This window comes from Oncorhynchus clarkii, chromosome 17 (genome assembly GCF_045791955.1).
Source record: "Oncorhynchus clarkii lewisi isolate Uvic-CL-2024 chromosome 17, UVic_Ocla_1.0, whole genome shotgun sequence".
Taxonomy (NCBI): Eukaryota; Metazoa; Chordata; class Actinopteri; order Salmoniformes; family Salmonidae; genus Oncorhynchus; species Oncorhynchus clarkii.
In genome coordinates this window covers 10655025-10675006 of record NC_092163.1, presented here as the reverse complement: position 1 = coordinate 10675006, position 19982 = coordinate 10655025, and the positions used below count along the sequence as shown (strand labels likewise).

General features: G+C 47.2%; 1 protein-coding gene across 1 annotated transcript in view; it reads left to right on the top strand.

Moving 5' to 3' along the window:
• LOC139370242 (MHC class II regulatory factor RFX1-like) overlaps window positions 1-19982 on the top strand; it is a 52367-nt gene that overhangs the window by 9515 nt on the left and 22870 nt on the right. The window contains exons 3-13 of the mRNA XM_071109599.1: window positions 3870-3973; window positions 6606-6673; window positions 7009-7252; window positions 7372-7553; window positions 11368-11487; window positions 11847-11968; window positions 13196-13314; window positions 16590-16693; window positions 16986-17137; window positions 18269-18366; window positions 18574-18723. Of these exons, the coding sequence (XP_070965700.1) occupies window positions 3870-3973; window positions 6606-6673; window positions 7009-7252; window positions 7372-7553; window positions 11368-11487; window positions 11847-11968; window positions 13196-13314; window positions 16590-16693; window positions 16986-17137; window positions 18269-18366; window positions 18574-18723 (1463 nt within the window). The remainder of the gene's footprint in view (window positions 1-3869; window positions 3974-6605; window positions 6674-7008; window positions 7253-7371; window positions 7554-11367; window positions 11488-11846; window positions 11969-13195; window positions 13315-16589; window positions 16694-16985; window positions 17138-18268; window positions 18367-18573; window positions 18724-19982) is intronic.

Sequence of the window (19982 nt, the reverse complement as noted above, 5' to 3'; positions counted from 1 at the left end):
GATAGAGACAGATCTGTCTGTCTCTCTGTCTCTGTCTCTGTCTGACTCTCTCTGTCTGTCTGTCTGTCTCTGTCAGACTCTGTCTGTCTGTCTGTCTCAGTTTAATTCAAGGGGCTTTATTGTCATGGGAAACATATGTTAGCATTGCTAAAGCAAGTGAAGTAGATAATAAACAATAACATTGAATGGATCATCATACTATATGAACAGTAATAAATCACAAAAGTCAACATCTATCTCTGTCCACCCTCCTTCTCTTCCCTCCACCTTCCCTCCACCCTCCCTCTCTCCCTCCGCCCCTCCCTCTCTTCCCTCCACCCTCCCTCTCTCCCCTCCACCCTCCCTCTCTTCCCTCCACCCTCCCTCTCTTCCCTCCACCCTCCCTCTCTTCCCTCCACCCTCCCTCTCTTCCCTCCACCCTCCCCATCTTCCCTCCACCATCCCTCTCTCCCCTCCACCCTCCCTCTCTTCCCTCCACCCTCCCTCTCTTCCCTCCACCCTCCCTCTCTTCCCTCCACCCTCCCTCTCTTCCCTCCACCCTCCCTCTCTTCCCTCCACCTTCCCTCCACCCTCCCTCTCTCCCTCCGCCCCTCCCTCTCTTCCCTCCACCCTCCCTCTCTTCCCTCCACCCTCCCTCTCTTCCCTCCACCCTCCCTCTCTTCCCTCCACCCTCCCTCTCTTCCCTCCACCCTCCCTCTCTTCCCTCCACCTTCCCTCCACCCTCCCTCTCTCCCTCCGCCCCTCCCTCTCTTCCCTCCACCCTCCCTCTCTTCCCTCCACCCTCCCTCTCTTCCCTCCACCCTCCCTCTCTTCCCTCCACCTTCCCTCCACCCTCCCTCTCTCCCTCCGCCCCTCCCTCTTTCCCTCCACCCTCCCTCTCTTCCCTCCACCCTCCCTCTCTTCCCTCCACCCTCCCTCTCTTCCCTCCACCTTCCCTCCACCCTCCCTCTCTCCCCTCCCTCTCTCCCTCCGCCCCTCCCTCTCTTCCCTCCACCCTCCCTCTCTCCCCTCCACCCCTCCCTTTCTCCCCTCCACCCTCCCTCTCTCCCCTCCACCCTCCCTCTCTTCCCTCCACCCTCCCTCTCTTCCCTCCACCCTCCCTCTCTTCCCTCCACCCTCCCTCTCTTCCCTCCACCCTCCCTCTCTTCCCTCCACCCCTCCACCCCTCCCTCTCTTCCCTCCACCCCTCCCTCTCTCCCCTCCACCCCTCCCTCTCTTCCCTCCACCCCTCCCTCTCTCCCCACCCCTCCCTCTCTTCCCTCCACCCCTCCCTCTCTCCCCTCGACCCCTCCCTCTCTCTCCTCACCTGATACCTGTGTTTATATGATGGGGGGATTGTTCCCTCCATCTAGGGAGATTAGCTGTCCAAGGCCTCCCTCTGCCTGCCTCATATATAAGGCTGGAGAGATGGCCAGCCCTCTGTCCCCTCCATCTCTCTCTCGTCTGTCCTAAGAGCTATGTTCTACAGTAACTGTTGTTATAGTGTGGAGACAGAGTATGTTCTACAGTAACTGCTGTTATAGTGTGGAGACAGAGTATGTTCTACAGTAACTGCTGTTATAGTGTGGAGACAGAGTATGTTCTACAGTAACTGCTGTTATAGTGTGGAGACAGAGTATGTTCTACAGTAACTGCTGTTATAGTGTGGAGACAGAGTATGTTCTACAGTAACTGCTGTTATAGTGTGGAGACAGAGTATCGTGAGTACTGCTTTATTATGTGGACGTTGTTAATGATTTGATATTTGATGAAGTTGTAAACATAATCTCATGTTGTTTATCTTCCTCCCATCCGTCCTCTCTTCCTGCTACTCTCTTTCTCTCTCTTCCTCCGTCCTCTCTTCCTGCTACTCTCTTTCTCTCTCTTCCTCCGTCCTCTCTTCCTGCTACTCTCTTTCTCTCTCTTCCTCTGTCCTCTCTTCCTCCTGCTACTCTCTTTCTCTCTCTTCCTCCGTCCTCTCTTCCTGCTACTCTCTTTCTCTCTCTTCCTCCGTCCTCTCTTCCTGCTACTCTCTTTCTTTCTCTTCCTCCGTCCTCTCTTCCTCCTGCTACTCTCTTCTCTCTCTTCCTCCGTCCTCTCTTCCTGCTACTCTCTTTCTCTCTCTTCCTCTGTCCTCTCTTCCTCCTGCTACTCTCTTCTCTCTCTTCCTCCGTCCTCTCTTCCTGCTACTCTCTTTCTCTCTCTTCCTCTGTCCTCTCTTCCTCCTGCTACTCTCTTTCTCTCTCTTCCTCTGTCCTCTCTTCCTCCTGCTACTCTCTTTCTTTCTCTTCCTCTGTCCTCTCTTCCTCCTGCTACTCTCTTTCTCTCTCTTCCTCTGTCCTCTCTTCCTCCTGCTACTCTCTTTCTCTCTCTTCCTCCGTCCTCTCTTCCTGCTACTCTCTTTCTCTCTCTTCCTCTGTCCTCTCTTCCTCCTGCTACTCTCTTTCTCTCTCTTCCTCCGTCCTCTCTTCCTGCTACTCTCTCTCTCTCTTCCTCTGTCCTCTCTTCCTGCTACTCTCTTTCTCTCTCTTCCTCTGTCCTCTCTTCCTCCTGCTACTCTCTTTCTCTCTCTTCCTCCGTCCTCTCTTCCTGCTACTCTCTTTCTCTCTCTTCCTCTGTCCTCTCTTCCTGCTACTCTCTTTCTCTCTCTTTCTCCGTCCTCTCTTCCTGCTACTCTCTTTCTCTCTCTTCCTCTGTCCTCTCTTCCTGCTACTCTCTTTCTCTCTCTTCCTCTGTCCTCTCTTCCTGCTACTCTCTTTCTCTCTCTTCCTCTGTCCTCTCTTCCTGCTACTCTCTTTCTCTCTCTTCCTCTGTCCTCTCTTCCTGCTACTCTCTTTCTCTCTCTTCCTCTGTCCTCTCTTCCTCCTGCTACTCTCTTTCTCTCTCTTCCTCCGTCCTCTCTTCCTGCTACTCTCTTTCTCTCTCTTCCTCTGTCCTCTCTTCCTCCTGCTACTCTCTTTCTCTCTCTTCCTCTGTCCTCTCTTCCTGCTGCTACTCTCTTTCTCTCTCTTCCTCTGTCCTCTCTTCCTCCTGCTACTCTCTTTCTCTCTCTTCCTCTGTCCTCTCTTCCTGCTACTCTCTTTCTCTCTCTTCCTCTGTCCTCTCTTCCTCCTGCTACTCTCTTTCTCTCTCTTCCTCCGTCCTCTCTTCCTGCTACTCTCTCTCTTCCTCTGTCCTCTCTTCCTGCTACTCTCTTTCTCTCTCTTCCTCTGTCCTCTCTTCCTGCTACTCTCTTTCTCTCTCTTCCTCCGTCCTCTCTTCCTGCTACTCTCTTTCTCTCTCTTCCTCTGTCCTCTCTTCCTGCTACTCTCTTTCTCTCTCTTCCTCTGTCCTCTCTTCCTGCTACTCTCTTTCTCTCTCTTCCTCTGTCCTCTCTTCCTGCTACTCTCTTTCTCTCTCTTCCTCTGTCCTCTCTTCCTGCTACTCTCTTTCTCTCTCTTCCTCTGTCCTCTCTTCCTGCTACTCTCTTTCTCTCTCTATTTTCATTTACTGTGTTCCACCGATCCTCCCTCTCTCTCTCTCTCTCATCTCGTCTCTCTCTCTCTCCCTCGCTGTGTCTGTCTCTGTTTCTCTCTTCTCTTTCTCCATCTGTCTGTCTGTCTCTCTCTCCTCCCTCCCTCTCTCCTTCCTCCCTCTCTCCATCTCTCCCCCCTCCCTCTCTCCATCTCTTCCTCTCTCCTCCCTCCCTCTATACATCTCTTCCTCTCTCCATCTCTTCCTCTCTCCTCCCTCCCTCTCTCCATCTCTTCCTCTCTCCTCCCTCCCTCTCTCCATCTCTTCCTCTCTCCTCCCTCCCTCTCTCCATCTCTTCCTCCCTCCCTCTCTCCATCTCTTCCTCTCTCCTCCCTCCCTCTATCCATCTCTTCCTCTCTCCTTCTCTCTCTCCATAGATGGCTCTCTCCATTCTAGTGACAGTGTATCAGACTCCAGTCCTCCAGTAGTAGTGGTTCAGACAGGGGTCTCCACCCAGGTAGTACAGCAGACCACCCAACAGGTACGCTACACATACACCTGCACGTACACACACCAGACGCACACCAGACGCACACCAGACGCACACCAGACGCACACCAGACGCACACCAGACGCACACCAGACGCACACCAGACGCACACCAGACGCACACCAGACACACACCAGACACACACCAGACACACAGAGTGCGAGTGGTTCAGACATTGTCACCAACAGCCAAGAGTGGAAGGCAGCACAATGTCAACAACCTATAGTCTATACACATCACACAGGGGGTAATACACACACACTCACTTACACACACCTGACACCCCCCCCCCCCCCCCCCCCCCCCCCCCCGAGACAGTATCAGTAAAAATCAGTAATAGATGTAACGTTGCCCCACCTGCATGCAAGTCAGAGAGAGAGAGGGATGTAAGAGAGAGAGAGATACAGAGAGATGGAGAGAGAGAGAGAGAAACAGAGAGATGGAGAGAGAGAGAGAAACAGAGAGATGGAGAGAGAGAGAAACAGAGAGATGGAGAGAGAGAGAGAAACAGAGAGATGGAGAGAGAGAGAGAGAAACAGAGAGATGGAGAGAGAGAGATGGAGAGAGAGAGAGAAACAGAGAGATGGAGAGAGAGAGAGAAACAGAGAGATGGAGAGAGAGAGAGAGAGAGACAGAGAGACAGAGAGAGAGACAGAGAGACGGAGAGAGAGAGAGAGAGAGAGAGAGAAACAGAGAGATGGAGAGAGAGAGAGAGAGAAACAGAGAGATGGAGAGAGAGAGAGAGAAACAGAGAGATGGAGAGAGAGAGAGAGAAACAGAGAGATGGAGAGAGAGAGAGAGAAACAGAGAGATGGAGAGAGAGAGAGAAACAGAGAGATGGAGAGAGAGAAACAGAGAGATGGAGAGAGAGAAACAGAGAGATGAGAGAGCGAGAGAGAGACAGAGAGAGAGAAACAGAGAGATGGAGAGAGAGAGAGAAACAGAGAGAGAGAGAAACAGAGAGATGGAGAGAGAGAAACAGAGAGATGAGAGAGCGAGAGAGAGACAGAGAGAGAGAAACAGAGAGATGGAGAGAGAGAGAGAAACAGAGAGAGAGAGAGAGACAGAGAGAGAGAGAGAGAGAGAGAGAGAGAGAGAGAGAGAAGAGGCACCAGTGGAAAACAGACAGCGAGAGGGATATCCCTCATTTCCATCTCCAAAAGCAGCCCTTCCCTCCTCTCTTCCTTCTCTCCTTCCCTCCTCTCTTCCCTCTCCTTCCCTCTCTCCTTCCCTTCTCTCTTCCTTCTCTCCTTCCCTCCTCTCTTCCCTCTCCTTCCCTCTCTCCTTCCCTTCTCTCTTCCCTCTCTCCTTCCCTCTGTCTTGTTCCACCTCATGATGCTCTACGCGTCAGCTGCAACACTCAGAGTAGGAGAGGGAGAGAGGAGAGGGAAGGGAGGGAGGAGGGGATACAGGAGGGGAGGAAGGGGAGGGAAGGAGAATGGGAGGGAGGAGGGGATACAGGATGGGAGGAAGGAGAAGGGAGGGAGGAGGGGATACAAGAGGGGAGGAAGGGAGGAGAGGGAAGGGAGGGAGGGAGGAGGGGATACAGGAGGGGAGGAAGGGGAGAGAGTGAGGGAGGGAGATAGTTGGGGTGGAGAGGAATGATAGGGCGAAGGTTTCTGAAAGAGAAGGAGGGAGGAGAGGGAAGGGAGGGAGGAGGGGATACAGGAGGGGAGGAAGGGGAGAGAGTGATGGAGGGAGATAGTTGGGGTGGAGAGGAGTGATAGGGCGAAGGTTTCTGAAAGAGAAGGAAGGAAGGAAGGGAGGAGGGAGGTAGGGAGGGAGGGAGGAGGAGTAGGAGGGGAGGGAGAAGGGGAGGAAGGGGAGAGAGTGATGGAGGGAGATAGTTGGGGTGGAGAGGAGTGATAGGGCAAAGGTTTCTGAAAGAAGGAAGGAGGGAGGGAGGGAAGGGAGGGAGGAGGGGATACAGGAGGGGAGGAAGGGGAGAGAGTGATGGAGGGAGATAGTTGGGGTGGAGAGGAGTGATAGGGCGAAGGTTTCTGAAAGAGAAGGAGGGAGGGAGGGAGGAGGAGGAGGGGAGGGAGAAGGGGAGGAAGGGGAGAGAGTGATGGAGGGAGATAGTTGGGGTGGAGAGGAGTGATAGGGTGAAGGTTTCTGAAAGAGAAGGAGGGAGGGAGGGAGATAGTTGGGGTGGAGAGGAGTGATAGGGTGAAGGTTTCTGAAAGAGAAGGAGGGAGGGAGGGAGGGAGGGAGGGAGGGATGGAGGGAGGTAGTTGGGGTGGAGAGGAGTGATAGGGTGAAGGTTTCTGAAAGAGAAGGAGGGAGGGAGGGAGGGAGGTAGTTGGGGTGGAGAGGAGTGATAGGGTGAAGGTTTCTGAAAGAGAAGGAGGGAGGGAGGGAGGTAGTTGGGGTGGAGAGGAGTGATAGGGTGAAGGTTTCTGAAAGAGAAGGAGGGAGGGAGGGAGGTAGTTGGGGTGGAGAGGAGTGATAGGGCGAAGGTTTCTGAAAGAGAAGGAGGGAGGGAGGGAGGTAGTTGGGGTGGAGAGGAGTGATAGGGTGAAGGTTTCTGAAAGAGAAGGAGGGAGGGAGAGCGTGATAGAGAAGAGAGATGTTCATATGAATTCCCCTGAGACTATTAAATGAGTTACTGGTTTCTCTGTAGGTGCAGCAGCAGGTTTACTCCAGTCAGTATGTGGAGGGAGAGGACTCTTCTTACACCACCTCTACCATGTGAGTAGTACGTACACACACACACACACACACACACATACACACACGTGTTTTACAGATTTGTATTATTTTCGCTCTCCTTCCCATCTCTTCTTCTCTCCCTCTGTCTCTCTCTCTCCGTCTGTCTCTCCCTCTCTCTGTCTCTCTCTCCCTCTGTCTCTCTCTCTGTCTCTCTCTGTCTCTCCGTCTCTCTGTCTGTCTCTGTCTCCCTCTCTGTCTTTCTCCCTCTCTGTCTTTCTCCCTCTCTGTCTTTCTCCCTCTCTGTCTCTCCCTCTGTCTGTCTCCCTCTGTCTCTCTGTCTGTCTCTCTGTCTCTCCCTCTGTCTCTCCCTCCAGTCGTTCTGGCAGCTACCCGTACTCCGACTCCCCCCTCTACTCCCAGACCCCTCCCTCTTCCTCCTCTTCCTACTACGAGTCCACGCCCACCTCGGGGTCACAGGTCACTAACTCCGTGACTTCACAGTCGGTCTCCGTCACCGCGGCAACGGGAGGAGGTGGGAGTGGTTACGTCATCCAGGGCGGATACGTATTGGGAGGTGGGGACTACTCCAGTCACAACACCAGAGCAGCCCCCGCCACAGTGAGTAGGGTGTGTGTGTGTGTGTGTGTGTGTGTGTGTGTGAATAGTAACACCACTACTGTTTATGCATGTTGATTTGGACAAATCCCTCTAGTCTTCAGCTCTCCCTCCCCCTCCAGGTACAGTGGCTGCTGGATAACTACGAGGGTGCAGAGGGGGTCAGTCTGCCTCGCTGTACCCTCTACTGCCACTACCTCTTACACTGTCAGGATCACAAGCTAGAACCTGTCAACGCTGCCTCCTTCGGCAAACTCATCAGATCTGTCTTCATGGGGCTGAGGACCAGACGCCTGGGCACACGGTATGTACACTATACACACATCTATATAACACACGGTATGTACACTATACACACATCTATATAACACACGGTATGTACACTATACACACATCTATATAACACACGGTATGTACACTGTACACACATCTATATAACACACGGTATGTACACTGTACACACATCTATATAACACACGGTATGTACACTGTACACACATCTATATAACACACGGTATGTACACTGTACACACATCTATATAACACACGGTATGTACACTGTAGATATACACACATCTATATAACACACGGTATGTACACTGTACACACATCAATATAACACACGGTATGTACACTGTATATATACACACCTCTATATAACACACGGTATGTACACTGTATATATACACACATCTATATAACACACGGTATGTACACTGTACACACATCTATATAACACACGGTATGTACACTATACACACATCTATATAACACACGGTATGTACACTGTACACACATCTATATAACACACGGTATGTACACTGTACACACATCTATATAACACACGGTATGTACACTATACACACATCTATATAACACACGGTATGTACACTGTACACACATCTATATAACACACGGTATGTACACTATACACACATCTATATAACACACGGTATGTACACTGTACACACATCTATATAACACACGGTATGTACACTATACACACATCTATATAACACACGGTATGTACACTGTACACACATCTATATAACACACGGTATGTACACTACACTATATAACACACGGTATGTACACTATACACACATCTATATAACACACGGTATGTACACTACACTATATAACACACGGTATGTACACTATACACACATCTATATAACACACGGTATGTACACTGTACACACATCTATATAACACACGGTATGTACACTATACACACATCTATATAACACACGGTATGTACACTGTACACACATCTATATAACACACGGTATGTACACTGTACACACATCTATATAACACACGGTATGTACACTGTAGATATACACACATCTATATAACACACGGTATGTACACTGTACACACATCTATATAACACACGGTATGTACACTATACACACATCTATATAACACACGGTATGTACACTGTAGATATACACACATCTATATAACACACGGTATGTACACTGTACACACATCTATATAACACACGGTATGTACACTATACACACATCTATATAACACACGGTATGTACACTGTACACACATCTATATAACACACGGTATGTACACTATACACACATCTATATAACACACGGTATGTACACTGTAGATATACACACATCTATATAACACACGCGCCTACAGTTGAAGTCGGAAGTTTACATATACCTTAGCAAAATACATTTAAACTCAGTTTTTCACAATTCCTGACATTTAATCCTAGTAAAAATTCCCTGTTTTAGGTCAGTTAGGATCACCACTTTATTTTTAGAATGGGAAATGTCAGAATAATAGTAGAGAAAATGATTTATTTCAGATCACATTCCCAGCGGGTCAGAAGTTTACATACACTCAATTAGTATTTGGTAGCATTGCCTTTAAATTGTTTAACTTGGGTCAAATGTTTGGGTAGCCTTCCACAATAAGTTGGGTGAATTTTGGCCCATTCCTGCTGACAGAGCTGGTGTAACGGAGTCAGGTTTGTAGTCCTCCTTGCTCGCACACACTTTTTCAGTTCTGCCCTCACATTTTCTATAGGATTGAGGTCAGGGCTTTGTGATGACCACTCCAATACCTTGACTTTGTTGTCCTTAAGCCATTTTGCCACAACTTTGGAAGTTTGCTTGGGGTCATTGTCCATTTTGAAGACCCATTTGCGACCAAGCTTTAACTTCCTGACTGATGTCTTGAGATGTTGCTTCAAAATATCCACATAATTTTCCAACCTCATGATGTCATCTATTTTGTGAAGTGCACCAGTCCCTCCTGCAGCAAAGCACCCCCACAACATAATGCTGCCACCCCCATGCTTCACAGTTCTGATGGTGTTCTTCGGCTTGCAAGCCTCCCCCTTTCTCCTCAAAACATAACGATGGTCATTATGGCCAACCAGTTCTATTTTTGTTTCATCAGACCAGAGGACATTTCTCCAAAAGGTACGATCTTTGTCCCCATGTGCAGTTACAAACCTTAGTCTGGCTTTTTATGGTGGTTTTGGAGCAGTGGCTTCTTCCTTGCTGAGCGGCCTTTCAAGTTATGTTGATATTGGACTCGTTTTACTGTGGATATAGATACTTTTGTACCTGTTACCTCCAGCATCTTCACAAGGTCCTTTGCTGTTGTTCTGGGATTGATTTGCACTTTTCGCACCAAAGTACGTTCATCTCTAGGAGACAGAACGCGTCTCCTTCCTGAGCGGTATGACGGCTGCGTGGTCCCATAGTGTTTACACCTGCGTACTGTTGTTTGTACAGATGAACGTGGTACCTTCAGGCATTTGGAAATTGCTCGCAAGGATGAACCAGACTTGTGGAGGTCTACAATTTTTTTTCTGAGGTCTTGATGGTCTTTGATTTTCCCATGATGTCAAGCAAAGAGGCACTGAGTTTGAAGGTAGGCCTTGAAATACATCCACAAGTGCACCTCCAATTGACTCTAATTATGTCAATTAGCCTATCAGAGGCTTCTAAAGCCATGACATCATTTTCTGGAATTTTCCAAGCTGTTTAAAGGCACAGTCAACTTAGTGTTTGTAAACTTCTGACCCATTAGAATTGTAATACAGTGAATTATAAGTGAAATAATCTGTCTGTAAACAATTGCTGGAAAAACGACTTGTGTCATGCACAAAGTAGATGTCCTAACCCACTTGCCAAAACTATAGTTTGTTAACAGTCAACCTCAATCTACCTACCTCATCCCCATATTGTTTTTATTTACTTTTCTGCTATTTTGCACATCAGTATCACTACTTACACATCATCATCTATTCATCTATCACTCCAGTATCACTACTTACACACCATCATCTGCTCATCTATCACACCAGTATCACTACTTACACACCATCATCTATTCATCTATCACTCCAGTATCACTACTTACACATCATCATCTATTCATCTATCACTCCAGTATCACTACTTACACACCATCATCTATTCATCTATCACTCCAGTATCACTACTTACACACCATCATCTGCTCATCATCATCTATTCATCTATCACTCCAGTATCACTACTTAGACACCTTCATCTGCTCATCATCATCTATTCATCTATCACTCCAGTATCACTACTTAGACACCTTCATCTGCTCATCATCATCTATTCATCTATCACTCCAGTATCACTACTTAGACACCTTCATCTGCTCATCATCATCTGCTCATCTATCACTCCAGTGTTAATCTGTAATTACTTCGCTACTGTGGCCTATTTATTGCTTTACCTCCTCACACCATTTGCACACACTGTATATAGACTGTCTTTTTCTACTGTGTGTTTGTTTTACTCCATGTGTAACTCTGTGTTGTTGTTTGAGTCGCACTGCTTTGCGTTATCTTGGCCAGGTCACAGCTGTAAATGAGAACTTGTTCTCAACTAGCCTACCTGGTTAAATAAAGGTTTAATACAGTTTTTAAAAATAATTAAAAATAACAAGACATTTGTGGAGTGGTTGAAAAAAGTGTTTTAATGACTCCAACCTAAGTGTATGTAAACGTCTGACTTCAGCTGTATAAAACACACCTGTTCCCTAGTGGCAGAGGCAGCTCCTGTACTGTCATGTAATAATCAGATGCCCCTGTGTCTCAGAGGGAACTCCAAGTACCACTACTATGGTCTTCGTATCAAGGCCACCTCCTCTCTGCTCCGTCTGATAGACGACCACCAGCACCTCGCCTTGAGACAGCAGCCCTTCTCTCAGAAAAACAGGTAGGGGGGTGTCTCTCTCTTCCTGTCTCTCGGTCTCTCTCTCTTCCTGTCTCTCTTCCTGTCTCTCTCTCTTCCTGTCTCTCTCTCTCTCTCTCTCTTCCTGTCTCTCTCTCTCTCTTCCTGTCTCTCTCTCTCTCTCTCTCTTCCTGTCTCTCTCTCTCTTCCTGTCTCTCTCTCTCTCTCTCTTCCTGTCTCTCTCCCTCTCTTCCTGTCTCTCTCTCTCTCTCTTCCTGTCTCTCTCTCTCTCTCTCTCTCTCTCTCTCTTCCTGTCTCTCTCCCTCTCTTCCTGTCTCTCTCTCTCTCTCTTCCTGTCTCTCTCTCTCTCTTGTCTCTCTTTTGACAGCTGTTCTGTCCAATAGGGTAAAGCCGGTTCTGAAGGTGGAGGGCATGTCCAATGGGATGTCTCTGGGTGCGGGGCAGCAGCAGGGGGCGGGGCTCAGTGACATCTCAGCTCAAGTGCAACAATACCAGCAGTTCCTGGGTGAGTGGACAGGGACTAGGTATACACACACACACACACACACACACAGAGACACAGAGACACACAGAGGAGCGGAATAGCCTATCATCTGTCAGACAGCTCGAGAGCTGTCTAAAAGATGGTACTGGGGTGAGACGTGCTGGGGGGTAACGTGCTGGGGGGTAACGTGCTGGGGGTAACGTGCTGGGGGGTAACGTGCTGGGGTGTAACGTGCTGGGGGGTAACGTGCTGGGGTGAGACGTGCTGGGGGGTGACGTGCTGGGGGGTGACGTGCTGGGGGGTGACGTGCTGGGGGGTAACGTGCTGGGGGGTAACGTGCTGGGGGGTAACGTGCTGGGGTGTGACGTGCTGGGGTGTGACGTGCTGGGGTGTGACGTGCTGGGGTGTGACGTGCTGGGGTGTGACGTGCTGGGGTGTGACGTGCTGGGGGGTGACGTGCTGGGGGGTGACGTGCTGGGGGGTGACGTGCTGGGGGGTGACGTGCTGGGGGGTAACGTGCTGGGGGGTAACGTGCTGGGGGGTAACGTGCTGGGGGGTAACGTGCTGGGGGGTAACGTGCTGGGGGGTAACGTGCTGGGGGGTAACGTGCTGGGGTGTAACGTGCTGGGGGGTAACGTGCTGGGGGGTAACGTGCTGGAGTGTAACATGATGGGCTTTAGTCAACGCAGGCAGGCTGTCAGCAAGTCACACACCACTTTGCACCAGAATTGTTTGAAACCTTTGACTTTACTTCAAACAGAGGCATGTCTTGCCTTACTTCAAAGTAGCCTTGTCAAAATCAATCTATAGGAACGTGGAGGCAATTATTTAATAAAGACTCCCTGATGCCATTAACCAGCATTTCTGATCTGCTTCATTACAGGAGTTGTCCAATTAGAGGCGAGAGCCTTTTGACTGGACGATGACAGGCCTGCTAGTGTTGCGTGTTTCCATTAACATGTCTGGTCTTTGTATGTATAGTATCTCCTGTTGGTCATTTTACTGTTCAACCGTTTGTCGACCGGTTAACGAGGGTCGGCTAGCCGGCAGAAAATTTACCGAAATGTGCAACCCACACACACACACACACACACACGTAGTAACAAGAATGTCTCCGTATGTAAATAATGGCATAATGCTAGTAAACATACTAAAGCAATGTGAAGCACACAGATCAACACATTGTAAATCATCTACATGTAATTCCACACATAATAACACAGCAATGTAACCGTTGTTGTTGTCCAGATGCGTCGCGGGCGCTGCCTGAGTTCCCAGAGTTGGATCTGCAGGACAGACCTCTTCCTGATGGCATCGTTCCAGAACACATCGCAGCCTTCCAACAGCTCTACAGGGAACACTGTGAGGTAAACAGTCCACTATGCACTGCTGGCTTGTGGCAGTCTCGTGGCAGTCTTATGAAGTGTTGTGCCTATTATGTAGGGCTATGTCTGTCTTGATTCCACTAGCGATAACGATGATGAGTTGAGATGTAGAATCAGGTGTTTTAGTTCCAGGACCAGGGTTGGGAAACGGTGTGTTAGTCTATTGTAGTGTAATGAAAATGTTTATCTCTGCCTAATGTAGTGCTATCTCTGCCTAATGTAGTGCTATCTCTGTCTAATGTAGTGCTATCTCTGTCTAATGTAGTGCTATCTCTGTCTAATGTAGTGTTATCTCTGCCTAATGTAGTGCTATCTCTGTCTGTAGTACTTTGTCTGTCTAATGTAGTGCTATCTCTGTCTAATGTAGTGCTATCTCTGTCTAATGTAGTGCTATCTCTGCCTAATGTAGTGCTATCTCTGTCTAATGTAGTGCTATCTCTGTCTAATGTAGTGCTATCTCTGTCTAATGTAGTGCTATCTCTGTCTAATGTAGTGCTATCTCTGTCTAATGTAGTGCTATCTCAGCCTAATGTAGTGCTATCTCTGTCTAATGTAGTGCTATCTCTGTCTAATGTAGTGCTATCTCTGTCTAATGTAGTGCTATCTCTGTCTAATGTAGTGCTATCTCTGTCTAATGTAGTGCTATCTCTGTCTAATGTAGTGCTATCTCAGCCTAATGTAGTGCTATCTCTGTCTAATGTAGTGCTATCTCTGTCTAATGTAGTGCTATCTCTGTCTAATGTAGTGCTATCTCTGTCTAATGTAGTGCTATCTCTGTCTAATGTAGTGCTATCTCTGTCTAATGTAGTGCTATCTCTGTCTAATGTAGTGCTATCTCTGTCTAATGTAGTGCTATCTCAGCCTAATGTAGTGCTATCTCTGTCTAATGTAGTGCTATCTCTGTCTAATGTAGTGCTATCTCTGTCTAATGTAGTGCTATCTCTGTCTAATGTAGTGCTATCTCTGTCTAATGTAGTGCTATCTCTGCCTAATGTAGTGCTATCTCTGTCTAATGTAGTGCTATCTCTGTCTAATGTAGTGCTATCTCTGTCTAATGTAGTGCTATCTCTGTCTAATGTAGTGCTATCTCTGTCTAATGTAGTGCTATCTCTGTCTAATGTAGTGCTATCTCTGTCTAATGTAGTGCTATCTCTGCCTAATGTAGTGCTATCTCTGTCTAATGTAGTGCTATCTCTGTCTAATGTAGTGTTATCTCTGCCTAATGTAGTGCTATCTCTGTCTAATGTAGTGCTATCTTTGTCTAATGTAGTGCTATCTCTGTCTAATGTAGTGCTTTGTCAGCCTAATGTAGTGCTATCTCTGTCTAATGTAGTGCTATCTCTGTCTAATGTAGTGCTATCTCTGTCTAATGTAGTGCTTTGTCAGCTTAATGTAGTGCTATCTTTGTCTAATGTAGTGCTATCTCTGTCTAATGTAGTGCTTTGTCAGCCTAATGTAGTGATATCTCTGTCTAATGTAGTGCTTTGTCAGCCTAATGTAGTGCTTTGTCAGCCTAATGTAGTGCTTTGTCAGCCTAATGTAGTGCTATCTCTGTCTAATGTAGTGCTATCTCTGTCTAATGTAGTGCTATCTCTGTCTAATGTAGTGCTATCTCTGTCTAATGTAGTGCTATCTCAGCCTAATGTAGTGCTATCTCAGCCTAATGTAGTGCTATCTCTGTCTAATGTAGTGCTATCTCTGTCTAATGTAGTGCTATCTCTGTCTAATGTAGTGCTATCTCTGTCTAATGTAGTGCTATCTCTGTCTAATGTAGTGCTATCTCTGTCTAATGTAGTGCTATCTCTGTCTAATGTAGTGCTATCTCAGCCTAATGTAGTGCTATCTCAGCCTAATGTAGTGCTATCTCAGCCTAATGTAGTGCTATCTCTGTCTAATGTAGTGCTATCTCTGTCTAATGTAGTGCTATCTCTGTCTAATGTAGTGCTATCTCTGTCTAATGTAGTGCTATCTCTGCCTAATGTAGTGCTATCTCTGCCTAATGTAGTGCTATCTCTGTCTAATGTAGTGCTATCTCTGTCTAATGTAGTGCTATCTCTGTCTAATGTAGTGCTATCTCTGTCTAATGTAGTGCTATCTCTGTCTAATGTAGTGCTATCTCTGTCTAATGTAGTGCTATCTCTGTCTAATGTAGTGCTATCTCAGCCTAATGTAGTGCTATCTCAGCCTAATGTAGTGCTATCTCAGCCTAATGTAGTGCTATCTCTGTCTAATGTAGTGCTATCTCTGTCTAATGTAGTGCTATCTCTGCCTAATGTAGTGCTATCTCTGTCTAATGTAGTGCTATCTCTGTCTAATGTAGTGCTATCTCTGCCTAATGTAGTGCTATCTCTGTCTAATGTAGTGCTATCTCTGTCTAATGTAGTGCTATCTCTGTCTAATGTAGTGCTTTGTCAGCCTAATGTAGTGCTATCTCTGTCTAATGTAGTGCTTTGTCAGCCTAATGTAGTGCTTTGTCAGCCTAATGTAGTGCTTTGTCAGCCTAATGTAGTGCTTTGTCAGCCTAATGTAGTGCTATCTCTGTCTAATGTAGTGCTATCTCTGTCTAATGTAGTGCTATCTCTGTCTAATGTATTGCTATCTCTGTCTAATGTAGTGCTATCTCTGTCTAATGTAGTGCTTTGTCTGTCTTATGTATTGTTATCTTTGTCTAATGTAGTGCTTTGTCAGCCTAATGTAGTGCTATCTCTGTCTAATGTAGTGCTATCTCTGTCTAATGTAGTGCTTTGTCTGTCTAATGTAGTGCTTTGTCTGTCTAATGTAGTGCTATCTCTGTCTAATGTAGTGCTATCTCTGTCTAATGTAGTGCTATCTCTGTCTAATGTAGTGCTATCTCTGTCTAATGTAGTGCTATCTCTGCCTAATGTAGTGCTATCTCTGTCTAATGTAGTGCTATCTCTGTCTAATGTAGTGCTTTGTCAATGTAGGTCTATGTCCAGTTATGTGGGTAAAATGTCATGTTATGACTTTCTATGTCAGACAAATGTAGTGTTTTATCATTCTTACGTAGTGCTATGTAAGTCTACAGGTGTGATGTCAGTCTAATTTAGTGTAATGTCAGACAAATGTAGTGTTTTATCATTCTTGCGTAGTGTTTTATCATTCTTACGTAGTGTTTTATCATTCTTACGTAGTGTTTTATCATTCTTACGTAGTGTTTTATCATTCTTACGTAGTGTTTTATCATTCTTACGTAGTGTTTTATCATTCTTACGTAGTGCTATGTCATGTCTGTGCAGGCCATTCTGGATGTGATGGTGAACCTGCAGTTCACTCTGGTGGAGACGCTGTGGAAAACCTTCTGGAGGTTCAGCGAGAGCATCGACGCAGACACACTCGGCGTGTGAGTGAAACACACACACGTTCTACATGTCACACATTACAACACACACAATCTAACAACGTGTGTGTGTGTGTGTGTGTGTGTGTGTGTGTGTGTGTGTGTGTGTGTGTGTGTGTGTGTGTGTGTGTGTGTGTGTGTGTGTGTGTGTGTGTGTGTGTGTGTGTGTGTGTGTGTGTGTGTGTGTGTGTGTGTGTGTGTGTGTGTGTGTGTGTGTGTGTGTGTGTGTGTGTGTGTGTGTGTGTGTGTGTGTGCGTGCGTGTGTGTGCGTGCGTGTGTGTGTGTGTGCCTCCAGTCATGGTGAGTCAGAGGAGCGTCTACCTAAGTGGTACCTGGTGGTGCTGTGTAAGTACCAGCCAGTTGTTCACTGGACCAGAGACTGTGACAACACACTGTACCAGACCCTGGTGGAGATCCTCATCCCTGACGTATTACGACCCATCCCCAGTGAGTTATGACATTAGAGCTACACAACATGACGTTAGAGCTACACAACATGACGTTAGGTCTACATGCCATTAGATCTACACAACATGACGTTAGGTCTACACAACATGACGTTAGAGCTACACAACATGACATTAGAGCTACACAACATGACATTAGAGCTACACAACATGACGTTAGAGCTACACAACATGACATTAGAGCTACACAACATGACATTAGGTCTACATGCCATTAGATCTACACAACATGACATTAGAGCTACATAACATGCCATTAGGGACACATAAGTTGACATTATGGCTACATAACATGACAGAGCTGCACAACATGACATTAGAGCTACATAACTTGACATTAGAGCTACATAACATTCCATTAGAGCTACACAACATGCCATCAGAGCTACACAACATGCCATTAGAGCTACACAACATGCCATTAGAGCTACACAACATGCCATTAGAGCCACATAACTTGACATTATAGCTACAAAACATGACAGAGCTGCACAACATGACATTAGAGACACATAACTTGACATTAGAGCTGCGTAACATGACAGAGCTGCCCAACATGCCGTTAGAGCTACACAACATGCCGTTAGAGCTACACAACATGCCGTTAGAGCTACACAACATGCCGTTAGAGCTACACAACATGCCATTAGAGCTACACAACATGCCATTAGAGCTACACAACATGCCGTTAGAGCTACACAACATGACATTAGAGCCACATAACTTGACATTAGAGCTACATAACATGACAGAGCTGCCCAACATGCCGTTAGAGCTACACAACATGACTATAGAGCTACACAACATGACATTAGAGCTACACAACATGCCATTAGAGCTACACAACATGCCATTAGAGCTACACAACATGCCATTAGAGCTACACAACATGCCATTAGAGCTACACAACATGCCGTTAGAGCTACACAACATGACATTACAGCTACATAACATGCCATTACAGCTACATAACATGCCATTAGAGCTACACAACATGCCATTAGAGCTACACAACATGCCATTAGAGCTACACAACATGACATCTAAAACATATGACTAGCTACTTTTCTCTCTCATCATCTCCCTCCCCATCTCTCTGTCTCTCTGTCAGGTGCCTTAACTCAAGCTATCCGTAACTTTGCCAAGAGTCTAGAGAGCTGGCTGACAAGCGCCATGATGAACATACCAGAGGAGATGGTCCGCATGAAGGTGTGATCTCTCACGCACGCACACACACACACACACACGCACGCACACACACACACACACACAATACAAATACTCTTCCACAAAACTACATTCCCTCTCCCTCCTCCCCTCCTCTCTCCCGTCTCCTCCTCTCCCCCGTCTCCCCCTCCTCTCCTCCTCTCTCCCGTCTCCCTCTCCTCCCCTCCGTCTCCCTCTCTTCCCCTCCAGGTGATGTGTGCGGGGGCGTTTGCCCAGACGCTGCGTCGCTACACCAGTCTAAACCACCTGGCCCAGGCAGCCAGGGCCGTCCTCCAGAACACCGCCCAGATCAATCAGATGCTGAGTGACCTCAACAGAGTTGACTTCACTAACGTGCAGGTACGTCTGTCTGGATACCTTCTAACCACTACCTCTCTCTCTCTGTCTGGATACCTTCTAACCACTACCTCTCTCTCTCTGTCTGGATACCTTCTAACCACTACCTCTCTCTGTCTGGATACCTTCTAACCACTACCTCTCTCTCTGTCTGGATACCTTCTAACCACTACCTCTCTCTCTGTCTGGATACCTTCTAACCACTACCTCTCTCTCTCTCTCTGTCTGTCTGGATACCTTCTAACCACTACCTCTCTCTCTCTGTCTGGATACCTTCTAACCACTACCTCTCTCTCTCTGTCTGGATACCTTCTAACCACTACCTCTCTCTCTGTCTGGATACCTTCTAACCACTACCTCTCTCTCTGTCTGGATACCTTCTAACCACTACCTCTCTCTCTCTGTCTGGATACCTTCTAACCACTACCTCTCTCTCTCTCTCTGTCTGGATACCTTCTAACCACTACCTCTCTCTCTCTGTCTGGATACCTTCTAACCACTACCTCTCTCTGTCTGTCTGGATACCTTCTAACCACTAACTCTCTCTCTCTCTCTCTGTCTGGATACCTTCTAACCACTACCTCTCTCTCTCTGTCTGGATACCTTCTAACCACTACCTCTCTCTCTCTCTCTGGATACCTTCTAACCACTACCTCTCTCTCTCTGTCTGGATACCTTCTAACCACTACCTCTCTCTCTCTCTGTCTGGATACCTTCTAACCACTACCTCTCTCTCTCTCTGTCTGGATACCTTCTAACCACTACCTCTCTCTCTCTCTGTCTGTCTGGATACCTTCTAACCACTACCTCTCTCTCTCTGTATGGATACCTTCTAACCACTACCTCTCTCTCTCTGTCTGGATACCTTCTAACCACTACCTCTCTCTCTCTGTATGGATACCTTCTAACCACTACCTCTCTCTCTCTGTCTGGATACCTTCTAACCACTACCTCTCTCTCTCTGTCTGGATACCTTCTAACCACTACCTCTCTCTCTCTGTCTGGATACCTTCTAACCACTACCTCTCTCTCTCTGTCTGGATACCTTCTAACCACTACCTCTCTCTCTCTGTCTGGATACCTTCTAACAACTACCTCTCTCTCTGTCTGGATACCTTCTAACCACTACCTCTCTCTCTGTCTGGATACCTTCTAACCACTACCTCTCTCTGTCTGGATACCTTCTAACCACTACCTCTCTCTCTCTGTCTGGATACCTTCTAACCACTACCTCTCTCTCTCTGTCTGGATACCTTCTAACC